The sequence below is a fragment of the Phodopus roborovskii genome, unplaced genomic scaffold, assembly GCF_943737965.1.
Source record: "Phodopus roborovskii unplaced genomic scaffold, PHOROB, whole genome shotgun sequence".
Taxonomy (NCBI): Eukaryota; Metazoa; Chordata; class Mammalia; order Rodentia; family Cricetidae; genus Phodopus; species Phodopus roborovskii.
Window position 1 is genome coordinate 32299886 of NW_026126447.1, and position 18555 is coordinate 32318440.

Sequence of the window (18555 nt, forward strand, 5' to 3'; positions counted from 1 at the left end):
AAAGAGTGATCGTTCCTCATGGCTTGCTCAGCTTGATACAGCCCAGAACTACCTGCCTGGAGCTGGCACTGCCCACAGTGGGCTGGGTCCTTCTGTATCCATCATTAATCAAGAAAATGAATCGTAGGCTTGCCAAGTAGATGGAGGCAATTCCTCAATTAAGGTGTCCTCTTCCCAGATGGCCCCAGTTTGTCTCAAGTTGACAAACAAAAACGAACAGCCACAAGTAGTAGCTGCAATAATTCTGTTAACTGTATTCTATCAGCCTGCATATTATAACATGCAATGTTCAAAATATTGAATTATTAAACAGACACTTTCAGTCTAGGGTAAAGCCATTTTTGAGATGACCAATATGCAAATCATGGTCTAGCTTAGCAATTTTGGTCATCTGTTTGACCCAAATGCGTGGATTCTGTGGTGGGCAGAATTTTAAAGGGTTCCCCCCAAGACACTAACCTACGTACTACTGTGAATGGAATACATACAGAATTTTGGTTTTCAGTCAACTCACCTTAAGGTTAGTCTGTACTATGCAAAGTGTTCATGATCTGTTAGCATTAGAAGATAGAAGAGTGAAGACAGTTGAAGAAAGGATGTGACCAAAGGAGAGGTCAGATTCCAAGCCCTAGGAGTTCTCTCACACCATGGCTAGCTCTGAGGTGCTAAATGTCGAAGGCAAGGACTGAAGAGATGTCTGTAGGAACAGAGGGTGGCACACAGCTTACAGTGACTGAGATCCTCAGTTCTACAGCTGCAAGGAGCTGAATTCAGCCAACCTCATGCTTGTGAGCACATGTCAGATTCTTCTGTCAAGAGCCCAACCTGCCAATACATGGCCTCTGACCTTGTTCAATTTGGAAACTAGTTCTGCATCCTGGGTTTCCACCTAAAAATACAGAGATTATAAAATTGTCTTTTAAGATACTAATTTGTGGTAGTCACAACAATCACAGAATACTACTACAGAGGCTAAATTGTTTAATGATTGAAAGGGATATCAACGAGTGTGTAAGCTTCCATACCTGTGTGTTTAGCTATGATCTAATGTGGTCCTCTGTTAGTATGTAATGGAAGTTTTTTCCATTTTTCTCTGATGCTTAGCCTACTTTACATAAAAATTCAATTTATATGATAGGAATGGATGTTATAGTGGTGGGGGTTGCTTTGATCCCAGTGTTTGATGAGTACACAAAATAAAACCGAGATGGAGTGAGTTTCCGGGGATGTTCCGTGTCTTATCATCTCTATGCCTACTTCCTAGAGGCACTCACTAAATGCTTGTTGAGTTTACATGCATTGGCTTGTCCTGTTATTCTAAGGAAATTTTATTTTAAACTTGCTTGTTGTATGTGCTTTCTTTTAGGTGCTTCTTTCCAACCCTATCCTAGAAAACCCGGTGAATTTGGAAGCAGCCCAGCTGTTGATTAAAGATGAGGCTATGTATAGAGAAGTAGTTCAGAAACTTTTCCTGCCAGCATCAAGTAAGAATTACTTGCAAGATTTTCCTTGGCAATTAGCATCTCTACATGAAATATTTAAACCAAATATTGACTTGTAAGGGATACTTTAGTATTTTCTGTATCCATTTCCAGTAATGAAGTGACATTAAATTTTGTCCCCTATGGCTATTTGTCAAACCAGTCAGTGTGGTCCTTTTACATATTTAATTTTTTATTTATCACCAGTGTGGGGTTTACGTGAGTGGGTAGACACAGTGCGGGTGTGGAGATGAGAGGAAGACTTAAAGGAGCTAGTTCTCTCCTCCCACCATGGGTCCCCATTGTTAAACTCATGTCATCCGGCATGTATATCAAGGAACTTTTACCTGTTGAGCAGCCATCTTGCCAGCACAGTGTACTCCTTGTTAAAATATCATCAAAGAATTTAAGTTCAGTTACACGTTATAGTCATGTAAATGATAGAGATGGATGCTGTCATCTACCCAGCATCATGTGGCATCTAACTTTTATCCTCACATCTGTAATGAGTGTTTCCCGGACTACTTGTAGTACCCCAGGTGTTGCTAAACCTTTGCTTCCTTTCTTCTCGTTCAAGAAAATGTTCAGCATTATTCTTCCTGGGCATTTCTTTCCCAGAAACTCTTTCTAATGGTCCTGTGGGAATGACACTGGAAGCATTCCAGTCTTCTACTTAGTTATTGACATCTTTGGGTGTCTGCCAGCATCCTCCACTCTTTGCGCTGGCTTCTTCCACCTTCCATTGTTCCTGTGTTGTCTCTCCAGTCAGTGCAGCCCAGAGGGCTTTCTCACAGGCAAGCAAGTTCTTCTTACCTACGCTGGCCTTCCTAGAAGCAAGCATTCAGCAACCTTGCATACTAGTACAATCGCCTCTCCAGCCAGCAGACTTCTATCACTTTGCATACTTTTCTCTCATATTTTTATCCACCCCACCCCTTCTTTCCTTCTAAGACTCTACACTTCGCAGTCTGTTCATATGGCATGTAAATGCTTGTACCATCGCGACCAAATTCAATTTTTCCTCCTTCATAGGCTTTTGGATCTGATACAAATTAAGCAGCATTAATCAGAAGTTCTCCCCAATGCCTCCAGACATGTATTCACTTTTTTTTTTCCCAGAGTCCTTCCAGCTTTTGCTAGCACTTTTGAAGTTGATCGATGTATAAAGAGGAATAGCATTGCTTCACACAGGCATCATTCCTGAACCTAGCAATTTTGTGTGCCATCCACAGATGGATTCTCTAGAATAGTACTGGCTCTCAGTAAATAACTGTAAGAAGAATGAAGAGTATATACTGTTACGAGTAGGTTTTCCCTGCCGGCCTGGGCCCACTGCTGCACCAGCACCAAATAACACACTGAGACACTGTATTTGATATAATGCTGTTGGCCAGTTACTAGTTTCTTATCGGCTAGCTCTGTCTTAATTATTAACCCATTTATATTAATCTAAGTACTTCCATGTGAACTCATCTTACCGGAGAGTGGGGCTGGCATTCTGTTCTCTCCAGTCTCTACATACTGACTCCTCCCTACTACTTCCTCAAATCCTCCTTGTCTCCTAGTCCCACCTATCTTGCTTTCCTATTGGCCAATAGTGCTTTATTCATTAACCAGTCTGAGAAACATATTTACAGAATGACACCTCCCATCAATATACCATTTAACCTTTCACTGAAACCTACCAATTCATTACAAAGAAATATTCTGTAAAGTGAAGTTGTGTTCATATGCCAATGAATAACAATTTTTTAAAGCCGAGTTCAATTAATTTCCTACAATAAATGACTCTATACAAAAGATTCCAATTTTGTCCTGCTGTGGGATAAACTTGAAATCAAAGCTAAGTATAGTGGCACATACTTACCATTCCAGTACTTGGGAAACAGAAACAGAAAGATGGTGAGTTCAAGGCTAGACTTAGCTTTGCAGCAAGGCCTTAGCTCAAATGAAAACAAGCACTAACTTACTTTCCCTGTTTCTGTGATTTAAAAAAAAAAATCTTACAAATGCAACTTAAGGAAGAAGAGTCTTATTTTGGTTTATAGATGGCAGTATAGTCCACTGTGCTGGGGAAATCACGGGGATAGAAGCATGAAGCAACTGGTCATACTACATGCACAGATAAGAGGCAGAGAGCGATGCATGCTGGTACTCAACCCACTTTCTCCTATTTATGCAGTGTAGGACCCAATCCCAGGAATGGTGCCACTCAGAGTAGATAGTTTTATCCACTTCAACTAACCTAATCAAAAAAAAATAGCACACAGGTATTCCCAAAGGTCCATCTTCTAGGTGAGCTCATCAAGCTGACAGTAGAAATTAACCATTGTAGCTCCAGTCCCTGTCAATTCATCACCTTCAATAAATATCTTCCACCTCTTGTCCCTAACCTCTCATGTTCATCTCCTAACACAACATAGAATCCAACTTCAGAAGTCCCCATAGTCACCAACAATTCCACCAATGCATAAATGTCCAAAGTTCTCACCTCATTTCAAACTCAAGGCAAATACTTCTAATATACACTGGCAGAGAATACGAATTCATATTCCAAAAGGAAGAATAGGAGCATAGTAAGGAATGATCAGATCAAAGCAAGACCCAAATCCAGTAGGTAAAACACCAACACATACAGCTCCATGCCTGGCATTTGGAACTCAAAGGGTTTATGTCCTCCAACTCCTCCAGTGCTACTTCAGCCTTCAGCACATATAGAATCTGTCATACCAGCTCCATTCTGTGCCTGCAGCCTGCCTTGGTACGCATGCCATAGTCCTGACCTCCCCAACACTCTGACATCTCCCTTGTAACTTATGCTGCATCTTTAATGCCCACATCGGGGCCTCCTTGCAGGGACTCCAACACTGTCACACTGCCTTGCCTTATCCACTGCCTGGAACTACTGATTAGGACTTCAAGACTCCCTCAATCTTGCATCTCTCATGCTTGTAAAACCAGTGCCGTGTAGGTGATACTGTGAAGTTCGGATGACCCTGGGGAAACACTTCCCTAATCAGTTGTTTTGGAGGAGCAGGGAAACCCTGCGGTTTAGGCTTTCTTCCTGCAAATAAATTTGTGTTTTTACAAGGTTCAGCCTCTGAGGGGTGAGGTCTTGCCCTTAGGACACCTTGCTCACAGTTCTGGTGGAACCCCAAACTCCTCTCAGCGCTACTTGCTTTGTAACAATTACAGCTGTTTCCTCAGCACCAGTTCTCCCGTCTTTAAGTTTTCCCTGCCAAACAAATTAGTCCATCAGCTATAAAGTCAGCTTCACTCAAGTTCTCAGGACACAAGCAGAACAGATCCAGATTCTTGGCCAAAATATCACAGGAGCGGCCCATTCCAGTTCCTGATGGAGTTCTTGTTCTCCGGCCGGGCCCACACTGTCCATGTGTCTCTGGTCATGCTTATCTTTTAGGTTCCCATCAGCTCATTTAAGCTCTGTTTGCAGCATTAAAGAGCTTTCCTGGCCCAAAGCTCCAAACTCTTCCACATCCATCCCTCAAACCAGTTCAAAAGGCCTAAGAACAACATGGTCAGGTTTCTCACAGCAAAGCCCCACTTATCAGTTCTAAGTTGATGTATTATTTATTTCTCTAATGCTTTCATAAAGCACACTGACAAAGGCAATTTAAGTAAGGAATGGACTGTTTGGGCTCCAGTTTGAGGTTACTATGGTCCACAGTCAAGGGGCAGAGAACAATGGATGCCAGTGCTTAGCCAGCTTTCTCAGTTTATACTATAGGACACAAGCCCTGGTGTAGTTGGAGTTTTTTGTCTGTCTCTCCTGGTCCAACTGGGTCAGTTTGTCTCCAGCCCACTGGTCCCCACAGCCACTTGTTAAATAATCATTCTGAGGCTTAATATTTATTATAATTGTTTGGCCAATGGGTCAGGCATATTACTGACTAGCTCTTACAATTAAATTAACCCATTTTTATTCTTCTAAATTTTACCACGAAGCTTGTGGCTAGATAGATACCTCACATCGTGCTTCACCAGCAGCTACATGGTGGCTTCCTGACTCCACCACCTTCTTCCTCTTGGTATCTTTTTGGGGGTGGAGGGAGGGAAATTTCTCACTTGACTCTATTGTGCTTGGCCATTGGCCAAATCAGCTTTATTTATCAACCAATAAAAGCAAAACAGATTCACAGCATACAGAAGGGCATCCCACATCACCCTGGGAATTGTGCTAACCATAGTGAGTGAGCCTTCCTACCTCAGTTAACTTAGTCAAAGTAATCACAGGTATGCCCTGGGTGATTTTAAACCTCACCAAGCTGACAATCAAGTTTGAATAACCCCAAAGTCAGTCTCTTTTTGTCCTCCATCAGCAAACATCATCCTTACAGGTGTCCAAATAATTTACCAGAACACCATTCAGAAAAGCCAACCACATTGCCAAACACCCAGAAAACAAGAAATGAGCCAAATAGCATCTTTAGCAATTGCCATTATTCTATGTGAGTGTGATAGTGAACTGAGTAGAAGTCAAAGCCAGTTGTTGTGTATTGGCTGACTCGCCATCTTAGCTGTTCTGGGAGTAGAGTCTAGGACCCCCAAAAAAGGGATGATCTTCTGATAGGGGAAGAGCATGCTGATTTGGAGGCAGTAGCTGCTTCTATCACCAGGAGGAGGAAGTGGCAGGAAGCTTACTCAGTGAAGTGTTAAACAGAAGTGCATCTATGTGGACTTGTGTGAAAACTACATCCAGTAGGAACTAATTGCTTGTAAGCACTTGCAAAAAGGTCTCTGCAAGGCTATAAGAATCCTCACTTTCATATTATACGTGTCAAATATTACTACAGAAATCCAGGAAACACATAGGAAGAATCATCACATCTTAGACAACATAAATTTGGGTCAGCACATGAGAAACATAAGGCAGTTCGTTTTACCATCTCTGGAAGCACTAAATGAGAACTATGTCCTTAGTGTTCAGAGTAGTAGCTTATAGAGGGATTGAATAAAAATCTGTAGAATGAGTAAATACAAAAAAAAAAAATCCCACGTATTTAGATTTAGATTTTACTTCAAAGGCATTTTAATCATCTTGTCCTTCACACCTCCCGTGGGGAGGAATCCAAGGGTGAGAGGATTAGTTGAAAGCCACATAGTACCAGAGAATCCACATAAACCTTTCCAGTCTGTGGTGCTTCCAAGTTTAATAGGATGAATGCAATCACTTGTTTGGGGTCAAACTGTAAGAATTTGCATGTGTCAAATAGAAGGCCAACGTGATAGCCAAATTCAATTCAATGAAGAGGTTCTGGGGGAACTTTTACTGAATGTAAACCAAAGTAGGAAGTGTGCTTCTCCCAAGCCCATGTTACATAGCTTTACCCTCCTGTTTGGTGAGTCCTTGTCTGAAATACTTGCATGCTCTACTTGGAACATCGAATTTCCTACGGCTGAAGAAGCTGCTTAGCTCATGCAAGATCAAAGGCAGTGGGAAGGCACTTTCCACACATCTGAGGAGATGTCCTGCACAGGGAAGATTTCGTCTTCATGGCTCCAGAAAACTGTGATCCGGACATTTACATGTCAGTCAACCTGTCCTAGGCATTCTGAAGTCCAATATTTGGAGGCTTGGCCCTACTTTGTATCAGAATATTTCTTAACTACATTGGAGATGTTTTCCTCAATAGCCAGTGTTGGCAGTAAGTTTATCCTAACCCCTAGTTTGGTGTGTGATACTCATTCCCCAGGTTTTTCCAAATAACTTCAGGGTTTGTCCAGCCTACATATTGATCCAAGCTCTGAGTCAAGCTTATTTGCTGGTGACCCAGTGACTGTTTCCTACCCTAATTGGTTCCTGTCTTTGTGACTTGTCAAGAGTGCTCACACACCTCATGCTGCCTCGCACCACCCTGATAGAACTTTCCCTAATGACCCCTTTTACTTTCAGTGTGCTAATTTGGACAATGAATTATCAGCTCCTAACTGAGCATTCCTAGAAGCAAATGCTATTGTAGGTACAGCCTTCACCATAGATGGTATCCTGCAAGTCCTAAAGCAGTTCTCTAACACCAGTTGTTTAAGAGAACAGATGAGATCAATTGGTCAGGTATTAAAATCAAAATGGTATTATTTTATAACAACCAGTGTTGATTTAGTAGAGCTAAATGCCATTTGCAATGTTATCTAAGAAACTCGATGCCTGATTAAGCCAGGAACTGAACAAGAAACCACTCAAGCAAGTTCCAACATACACTTGCTACTTACAAAAATTTAGAGAAAGAAAGGTCTGGGAGGGGCCAGTGGGTAGCAGCTGTTTGTCTTCCAGACTGATTACCGTGGCCTTCTAGCTTATCATGAAGGGATTTCATATCAGCTCTGTGTCCTTTGTTGTCTCTCAAGCTGTCCTTGTGAAGTTTGCTTTCTGGATGCTTAATATAGCCAAATAATGTTTAACTTCTGAGGACCGTGGTTGCTTTGACATTTTAGACAAAGGTTTATATAATTTTTAAAAATCTTTGGTTGAAGGAAAAGCTTGAGTATAAAAATAGAAAAACTGAGTAAATGATAACCAAATCTAGTATAATGATTGTTTTTGTTAGCCAGGTGTCTTTATGTAGCTTTCAATAAAGAAAAATCATTTTAAATATCAGGTGTTAGTCTAAATAAACTGTATTATAATCAACTGGCAGATAAGTCAATAAACTATCATACATAACTGGCAGATGAATTAATATCTGAATAAAGGGAATTACTGAAGTTGGGAGGATTTTACTACTTTTTATATCATAGGCCTTTTCAAAACTTGGTTTTGAAATTAATTCCCCTGGATATAGTTTTCACAGAAGTACCCTGCCTATTATAGAGCGAGGAAGCCTCCTGCCACTTCCTCGAATATGTATTCAAATACATTCTGTTCAATTTACAGTTAGGAAAAAGTCCTAAGCATTTGATTCTCCAGCTTAAGCTCCCAATTAGTTCGCTGATTTCTTTTTAAATTGTTATAACTTTAAAGAACATTTTCTCTACATGGAAAGCTGTTGAAGTCTCTTGTGAGTCTTCATTTTTATTTTCGGAATACATGTGTGGGGAGGCATGTCGGGTGGAGGAGGAGGTTTTCCTTGCCCTGTATTTTCTAGACAGCAGAGGAAAGGACAATTAGTCCAGTGACACTGCTCACTTCTCACATAACAGAAACCTCTGAGACCTAGAGACTGCAGCGTTCTCTCACACATCTGCTTAATGCAGAGACAGACACGGGAAGGGAAGTAAAAGGTCTCCTTTCTGAGACGGCTGCCTGCACAGCTTCTTTGCCTCTTCTGTGTTGGAGCAGCTCACATAGGCCAGGAACTTTTTAGCGAAGGATCTAAGCTGTTGGCTTTAAAACGTTGGGTTTATATTTTCGCCAAAGGAACACATTTATAGCTTTGAAAGACAGAGAGTAGAACCAGTTTTAAGTATAGCACTTCAAGATCTTAGAAGCCTGAAACTCATCATTGAGTGCTGCCCCCTGGAGGCAGCAACGCTCAGTGCGCTTAGCTATTTCTTCTAGGGTAGACAACCATATTTCTGAGATTTTCAGTTACTAGTTGTTATTTATAAGCTTTATCTTATGAAACACAAAGGCTGGCCTTTTATGTTGCTATTCACATCTACACTCCTTCCACCTCGTAGTTTTTGGTATATCAATATATAATTTTTTAAAACTTGCTAAACGCTTTTAAGTTACTTTAAAATTCTTCCAAAATTCTCCTCACAATTCAGACATTGTGATTGTCTTTCTTTTCATGTCCTGAATGGCCTGATTTTTTTTTCTTTCCCTTGCTTCTGTAAAAATCCTATCAAGAAGGCTAACCTTCCCGCTCAAACTGTGAAATAGCTCCTAGTTATTTGATCAGTAGTCTTCCCTTACTTTTGTTCCTGTTAACATAGGTTAGTGTACAAAATAATCATGTTTGCTTTCATCAAGGTGTCCTCATACATAAGCATCCGTAACTGCTTTTTCAGATGTTCCCCTCTCCAACTGTTCTCCCCTACCTCCGTCTGCCTGGCCTTTTACATGTATGGCACTGCCTACTCTACTCCCCACCTCCTTGAAAAGCATTCCTCTGTGTCTCATGATCTGATGTCTAAGCCCAGCCTGTTTCGCTTTATTCATTGACTTTCAGTTGTATCCATTTTCCTTTACAGCTGCATAGAAATACATTGTATATGTAAACCACATGTTCTTTGTCTGTTCGTCTGTGGATGGACATCTCGACTAGCCCATTTCTTGACTACTATGAATAGTATATTGCGGTAAATAAGGATCAGGATAAACAAATAGGCCGAATAGATGTTTATTCAGGGAGAAATAACTTACAACCTAGACAGATGAACACCAGGAAATTCAACCCGATCCTCTCCTGTCCGAGTCACTCCAGAAAGAGAGAGTGCCTTCCTGGCCCCCTCCGACCTCCTTCCTCAGGTCACCTCCGCCCATCGCTCCACCCCCCAATGGGCGTGGTCAGTGCTACAGAAGGACTACCTCACTACAATTCCCCTTTTAGTCTAAAGAAAAGATTTAGGCTTAATACAAAACTATATACAAAACAGTGAATAACAAGTGTGCTCTAAGAAAAGGAAAGTCGAGAACAAAATGACCTACAACAGTAGTCGTAATCATACCAGTAATTCTGTAGTGTGTTGATTAAGAGCCTTGAGAAATGTACTCAGCTTTTTGGTGAGTCTCCATACTGGTTTTAATGATGGTTTTGTAAGTCTATATTCTTACTGGCGATGAATGAATAAGGATTCCTCTTCTCCAACATCTACCCAGCATCTGTCTCCTTGGCAGCCGTTCTAACTGGTGTGAAATGGAATTTAAGGGACGTTTGAATTTGCATTCCCCTGAAAGCTAAGAATGTTGAACTTCTTTTCAAATACTTAACTAATCCTTGGGTATCTTCTTTCCACGATGTCCATTCAGTTCCTTCTCTGTTCTCTTATTGGATGAGCTGCTTTGGGGGTGTCTAATTTTCACAGTTCTTTATGGATCCCCCTGTCTGATATGCAATTGACTGTTTTTCTACACGTTGTCTCTTCACCTGGTGATTGTTTATTTTAATGTGCAGAAGCTTCTTAACATCAAATAATCTCATTTGTCAACTTTAGGCATCATTTTCTGTACTATTCTACACCGTTGTATTGTATAGAACAGGATTCTGTACAAAACTTTGTAATGCCTGTATCTTGAAGTGTTTTGCCTGTTTTTTTTTTCTCTTGAAGTTTCAAAGTTTCAGGTCTTAGATGAAGGTCGTTGATCCATTTTGATTAATTTTCTGCAAGGTGAGGAATGGGCATCTATTTTCACTCTTCTGCATATGGAAGTCCAGTTTATCCAGCACCATTTGATTAAAAGGCTGTCCTATTCTTCTATGTATGCTGTTGATGACCTTAAAACAAACAAACAAAACCCAACTACTTGGTTTCTATAGCTGTAGAGGGCCCTTTCTGGGTCCTCTGCTCTATACTATTGTTCTATGTGTCTGTTTTTGTGCCAGTATGATGTGGGATGTTCTCCTGTATATGTTGTTTCTCTTATTGGCTGATGAATAAAACACTGTCTGGCCAATAGAGGCAGGAAGATAGGCAGATTAGGAGGCAAGAAGAATTCTGAGAAAGGTAGGCACATAGGTGCCGGAAGGGGATGCCATGTAGCCGCCAAAGGAGACATGTTCAGACATTCTCCAGCAAGCCAAAGACCACGTGGAAATACACAGATTAATAGAAATGGGTTAATAATTAAGACAGAGCTAGCCAATAGGAAGCCCTAGCCATTGGCCAAGAGTTTTATAATTAATATAAGTCTTTGTGTGTTTATTTGGGTTGAAGCAGCAGCGGGACCTGGTGGGACAAGAGAAACTCCAGTAACATCAGTGTGTGGTGGTTTGAAAGAAAATGGCTCCCAAAGGGAGTGGCACTATAGGGGGTGTGGCCTTGTTGGAGGAAGTGTGTCACTGTGGAGGCGGGCTCTGAGGTCTCTTTTGCTCAAGCTTCCCTCAGTGTGACTTTCAGTGAACTTCCTCTTGCCTGCCTATCAAGATGTAAGAACTCTCAGCTCCAGCACCACATCTGTCTGCATGCCACCATGCTCCCTGCCATAATGATAATGAGCTGACCCTCTGAAACTGTTAGTGAGACCCCTCAATTAAATGTTTTCCTTATAAGAGTTGCAATGAAAACCCTGAGACATGGCGCCATGTTATTTTTGTTACTGTGGCTCTGCAATATATTCTAAGATCAGATATTATGAGGTTTCCAACACTTTTTTTTTTTCCTGCAAAGGGATTACTTTATCTATTCAGGGCCTTTGTGTTTCCATGTGGATTTTAGGATTAGTTTTTCTAGTTCTGTAAAGAATGTCATTAGAATTTTGGCAGAAATCACCATGAACCTACATGAATCTACAAGATTATGTTCAGTAACACGGGTATGTTTCACATTAACTAAGCCTATCCATGATCATCAGAGATTTTTCCGTCTTCCTGTGTTTCATTCAGTTTTTCTCTCTTCGATATCTCAAAGTTTTTATTGCGGAGGGCTCTCGTCTCTTTGCTTAGAATTTTCCCTAGTTATTTCTTGAACCTATCATAAATGGTATTTTTTTTTTCAATTTCTTTCTCAGAAAATTCACAGTATATACAAAGTTTACAGCTGTGTTTGCATGTGAACTCCCCACTCCCATACGCAGGTTCATGTGTTCGCACCCTGCAGGTGGCAATTATTAGGGAGGTTATAGGACTTTGGAGCTAGAGTCTTGCTGGAGGAAATACATCACTTGAACTGAGCTTTACAGTTATATGTCCTGTCCCCGTTTCCTATTTTCTGCTTTCTGAGATGGATGCAAAATAATGTGCCAGCCTCCTGCACCTGTTGTTATGTTTCCCCCACCATAGAGAGACTTTACTATTCTGGAACAGTAACTCAAAATTAGCCCTTTCCCCATTAAACTGACCCCTCCCTCCCTAGAGGTGTTTTGTCCCAGCAACAGAAAGGATTCTCATATACTAATATAGCTATCAATTTTCTAGTTGATTTGGCACCCTGGTTCTTAGTTAAGTGTCCATCTGCTCTAAGAGTTTTCTGATGGGTATTTAGGGTCTTAAATAAAGATTCAAGAAATCTGAAAATAGGGATGACGTATCTCTTTCCCTTTGTATTTACATTCCTTTTCTTTCCTTTTAATTTTTTTCCATGTTATGTATATTGAGGTGTTTTGCCTGTATGCATGTCTGTGTATGGTGTGCATACAGTGCCCAAGGGAACAGAAAAGGGTATCAGATCCCCTGCGCCTGGAGTTGAATGTGGTTGTGAACCGCTGTGTGAGTGCTGGGAATTGAGCCTTGGTCCTCTGGTAGAGCAGCCAGTGCTCTTAAGCTATAAACCAACTCTTCAGTCTCCTTTCACTTTTGTTGTCTTACTGCTTGACAGAAGACTTTGAGCACTATATTGAATAGAAATGTACAGACTGAGCACCTTTGTCTTGCTCCAAGTTTAAAGGAAATGTTCTCCATCTTTCCTGTTTAGTTTAATATTGGCTGTAGGTTTTTCATACAGCCTTTATTATGCCAAGATGTATTTGTTATTTTCTCTCTCTGTGTGTCTCTCTCTCTCTGTCTGTCTCTCTCTCTCCCTCTTCTCCCTTTCCCTCTCCCTCTTCTCGCCTCTCTTTTCCTTTCCTCTCCTCTCCCCTCTATTTGTCTCTCTTTCTCTCTTGTAAAGACAAGGTGTCACTGGGCTGGCACAGAATTCATTATGTAGACCAAGCTGGCCCTCCTATCTCTGCTTTCTGAATAGTCCTAGGGTTTTGTTTTACTTTTTTAAAAGGTAGTTATTTTTATTTTGAGTGTATGAGCATTTGATTGCATATATGTTTGTGTACCATATGAATGCATGGTAGTTGCAGAGGCCAGAAGAGGTCATTGGATCCCTTGAAACTGGAGTTATTCATAGCTGTGAGCCACTATGCAAGTGCTGGGACTAGTACCTAGATTCTCAGAGTATCACGTACTCTTAACTACTGAGCCATCTCTCCAGTCCTTATTTCTGGTTTTTTAAGGCTTCTATCATTATAAAGGTTGGAGGATCCTTTTGGCATCTACTGAGATGATTATATGTTTGTGTCTTTATGTCTGTTCATGTCCTGAGTTATACTTATGGATCTGTATATATTTGGCCAACTTTACATCCATGGAAGAAACCAACTTAGTCATTGCTCTCACTTGATTTCTGTTGCTGAGATAAGACACTGACCAAAAGCACATAGGGTAGCAAAGGATTTATTTGACTCACACTTTCAGGTCTCAGTCCATCCTTGAAGGAAGCAGAGCATGAACCCAACCAGGGACTTGAAGAAGAAACCATGTTTCTGGCTGACTCACAACAAGGTCATATTTGCCTAGCTTTCCTTTATACCCCACGGCTACCTGCCCAGGGAATGGTATCACCTATAATGGTAATCAAGACAGTCCTCCGCAGACATACCCAGGGCCAGTGTGACACAGACAATGCCTGGATTGAGGCTTCTTCTTTCAGGTGACTCTAGGCTGATAGTTAAAGTTGACAGCTCAGTCTAACTAGGACAGTCATGATGTGAAATCTTAATGTGCTCTCCAACTTTTTCACAATAAATATTCAAGAATTTTTACATGTATTTTCATCAGGGAACCCAAACTGTTGTTTTCTTTCTTTGGTGTATCCTTGTGCAGTTTTGGAATCGTGCTCATCCTAGCCTTGTAAAATAACTTTGGTAGTGTTCCTTCCCCTTCTACTTTGTGAAACAGTTTGAGGAGCTTTGGTATTAGCTGGTAAAATTTAGCAGTGAATCCATCTAAACCTGGACTTTTCCTTGTTTTGCTTTTTTTTTTTTTTATTTTAATTACTACCCAGTTCATTGATTGCTGTAGATCTGTTTAAGTGTTTTAAATCTTGACTTAATTTTGGTAGGTCATATGTATGAAGAATTCATATTTCTTCTAGATTTCCAAGATTTTTGGAAGTGTAAGTTTCCAAAGTACTCCCTAATGATTCTCTGGTTGTTTGTTTGTTTGTTTGTTTTAGGGTTTTTAAAAAATTTGTATTGACCTCCTTTTTTTTACACCTCTCATTTCATTAATTTGGATGTTCTCTTTAGTTTGGTTATTTGATTAGGTATCTGTCAATCATATTTATTTTTTCAAAGAAACAACTCTTGATTGATTCTGTGCATTGTTCTTTTAGATCCCACTTCATTAAGTTCTTCCATAGTCTTTATTATTTCTTGCCATCCTGGGGTAGGATTTGTTTTGTTTCTTCGATGACTCACTGGTCCTTCAGAGAGTGTATTGTTCAGTCTCCTTGTTACTGATTTCTGATTTTACTGTACCATAATTTAATAATATATTAGATTATTTTGACTGCTTTTTTAATTGGCAAAGCTTGATTTTCAGCCTAGAATGTGGTCTGTGTACTTACAGAAAATTCAATAGGCTGCGAAAAAAGGAGGATATTGTTTCCATTGGATGAAATATTTTGTAGCTGTTAAATCCATTTGATCTATGGTATAGATTAACTCTGGGGTTCCTTTCATTGATTTTAAGTTGGGATAAATCTAATGAAACCAGCCACTATTATTGTATCAGCACCCATCTATCCTTTATATCCATTAGTGTTTGCTTTATGAAGCTAGGAGTCACATTGTTTGGTGCATACGTGTTTATAGTTGTTTTATATTCTCAATGGATTATTTCCTTTAGTAATGCATAGTCCCATTCTCTATCTCCTCTGACTCATTTAAGTTTGAAATCACTTTATCAGCCATCAGAGTGATCTTCTCTAGTCATGTCTACTTAGGATTCTAAATGCTTCTTGTATTCAAATGTGTTTTTCTTTCTCTAGTTTTGAAATTTTTTCCTGTTATCATGTCTTTGACAATTCTCTATACATCTTTCCATTCTTTGTATTCTTATTTTCTTCTACATTTCAGCTTCATTTATTATAATTGTGGGATGTGCAATGTCATCACACACAGGCCACTGAACGCATGTGGAGGTTAGAGGACAACTTCATGGAGTCTGTTTTCTCCACCTTTAAGTGGGTTCTGGCCATCTATCTAACCCAGGATGTCAGGCTTGTACAGGAAGCACCCTTACCTGCTGAGCATCTCATTAGTCTGGTTTTGTCTCTGATTGTGTCAATGGTTATCATGGTCATTCTATCCCATCCTCATTTGATGCTTTTCTTTTTGGTACAGTGTTTCATCAACCTGTCCCGATATTCTTTCTTCTACTTGGTCAAGTCTATGACATTTTCCATTATGTTTTTTATTTGATTCATTGATTTTTTTTTCACCTTCTAACTTTCTTTTTTAAAATCTCAATTTTCTTGCTGAAGTTTCCTTCCATGTTGCTGACTTTTTCTTCAACCATATGGCTTATTTCTTCTCCATATTTTGATACTCTCTTCTCTATTACTGATTTTCTTCTCTAGATCTGGATTGAATTCATCCATTTGTTTGCACCCTCTCTCAGGTCATTGATCATTTTTATACGAAATTTCCATCTGAAATCTTCCTTATTTCAGCATCTTTGATTTTAGGAGTTAAGGAGTTAAGAACTTTTGTAGGAGTCATGTTACCATGCCTTTTCTAGTTTCTTGCATTTTTGGCTCACATTATGTGTATTTTTTGGTTAATAAATCCTTCTGGATTTGGGAAGTGGGTACATAATTTTATTGAGCAGCCTACTCTTGGGAGATGACTTCTCAATAACACTGTCAGGAGGAGATAAACTCCTGTGCCAGCAACATCAACCAACAAGACATGGAAATACACCTGTAGTGATTGTATTGATATGTGTGTCTGTTTGTGTGTGCATACATCTGCACATATACACACGTGTGTCTGGGTGTGTTGTCACCTTGACAGGATCAAAAATTACCTCAGAGACAAATCTCTAGGCTGATCTGTGAGAGATTTTCTAGAGTAGGTGAGGTGAGAAAAACTACCATAACTGCTGGACTCAATAAAATGGAGAACGTGAGCTAATTGCCAGAATTCTTCACTCTCTGCATAGACTGTGGCTGTACCATGAGCCGCTGTCTCCAGCTTCTTCCTTCCTTGCCACAGTGGACTGTGTCCTCAAACTGTGAGCCAAACCAAACGCTTCCTTTCTTAAGTTGCATTTGTCAAGTATTTGCCCAGCAAGGAGATAGCAACTGTATGACACTTAAAATCAATTGCAATTCACTAATATGCACCCATGGCCACAGAACTCAAAAATAACAAATTCCTGTAGCATGTACTGTAATTAGAAATTAGTTAAGTGTGGGACTAGTGAATGACTGAGATTCAGGAAGGAGGAGGGAAAAGCAGGCCAGGGGCAGGAAACAAGTTTAATCATGAAAGGAGAGAAAATATGGAGAATGGTAAAGAGCATTATAGAGGGGAAGAGAAAAGAAAACTGTGTAGGGAGTGGTGATTTGAATGATAGTGGCCCTTAGAGGTTCATATTTGAAGATTTGCTCCTTAGTTGGTGAAACTGTTTGGGAACGATTAGCAGGTTTGGTAGGCTGGCCTCGCTCTGGGTGACATTTTAGCTGAAGGGTAGCTCCCACATATTGTTGGTAGTGTAGGAAGAAACAACAACCCTAAGATGTGTATAGGCAAAGGCCCTGCCTTTGTACTTCCAAGGCTTCCTGAGTATTGGTTTCTCTGCTGGGGAAAGCTGCTGTGGAACAGGCTCTTCAACAGTGAGTGACGGCTACATGACTCCAGAATGTGATCCCATTCTGACCTCAGGCTCAAAGCCATCAAACGCCAAGGTCTTCTGAGTTGATGACCTGTGTTCTGGGACTCCATGGGCAGGGCTGTCTCTCCTCCTCCTACACTTCCTAGCCTGAGCTGGTCTCCTGCTGCCTATACCTTTCCACCCTCAGTCTGGCCTCCCGCTCTCTACTGCCCCTCTGTGCCTTCCTTCACCCAGAGGCTGTGTCAGGTCACTAAGTCATTCTAACCTGTAGGTGTTCCCTAATCTCAGGCCCTCAGGGTAGCTCAGTTGTTAACAATAGAAGGGCCCAGCTGCTGCTTGACAAAATGGAATCTCTCCTCCACTGACTGTACTCCAATGAATCACTGTCTTGCCAACATCTGCAGCTAGATTTGAGGCTTTGGACCCGTGGGCTTGTTTTGGAGGTAGGCCTGCCTGTCTGTCTTAGGCCTTCTGAGTGCCCTCCACCCCTCCCCCCCAGGAATCAGCACCAATGCTGCTATAGTGTGTCTCAGTGTGATGGTGGCTTTTTTCTTTTTTCTTTTTTTTCCCCCTGATCTTTCCCAGTACCCTTCACTTCCTTCAAGAATTTCTGAAGCTTTTATCTGTTTCTCTCATTGGGATAAAGCCTGTTTTGTTTTTTTCTTTGTGTAAACATCTCTTTAACGGTCCTTCAAAGGAGGAGTCATTACTTACTTCCCGCTTTCTGGCCTCTACAGTCTCCATGACTGTTTCTGCAGAGGGTAGGCATCCTCTGGTCCTTTCTGGGCAGGGAATCCATGTGGTTCTCAGCAGTGGGGATGGTAAATGCAGTTCTGTGCTGGGCCTCTGGCCTCTCCTCTCAGAGTTACCTGGCACCTTTGGCCCCTGAGTTCTTTCTGGAATGCAGCTCTGCTTGCTGTCTACTGGCCTTTCCTCACTGAGAAGTTAGGTTTCAGATTCCCAGGACCTGCCAACACAGTTTCCATTTCACATCTGCTTCCTGTCATAAAATTCTTTCCTGTCCCTTTTCTTTGACATCTTCGATGTTTTGCGCTGTACTTTTATCCTTTTCCTATGATTTTATTGAGATTCTGGAAAGAATGCACAAAGCACCGCCTCTGTCCAGCTCCAAGTCACCAGAGCCCTTTTCTATTTTCTCTTTGTAGTAAAAGAGGGCAGCCTAGAGTCACCTGAGGAGCCACTGGAGTGTGTCAGGTAAGGTTTACTTGATCGATGTCTCTGTCGGTTTTTCAACCCAAACCACTAAAATGATACTGACTTTATGGTTTATAATGAAAACATTAAAAAAAAGATCTATGTTTATTTCATTTCTGTGTATGTGG

General features: G+C 40.7%; 1 protein-coding gene across 1 annotated transcript in view; it reads left to right on the plus strand.

Annotated features, from left to right (window-relative positions):
* The window catches only part of Ube2u (ubiquitin conjugating enzyme E2 U), a 43586-nt gene that overhangs the window by 9354 nt on the left and 15677 nt on the right, over positions 1-18555 (plus strand). Inside the window, exons 5-6 of the mRNA XM_051188010.1 lie at positions 1367-1484; positions 18379-18427. Of these exons, the coding sequence (XP_051043967.1) occupies positions 1367-1484; positions 18379-18427 (167 nt within the window). The remainder of the gene's footprint in view (positions 1-1366; positions 1485-18378; positions 18428-18555) is intronic.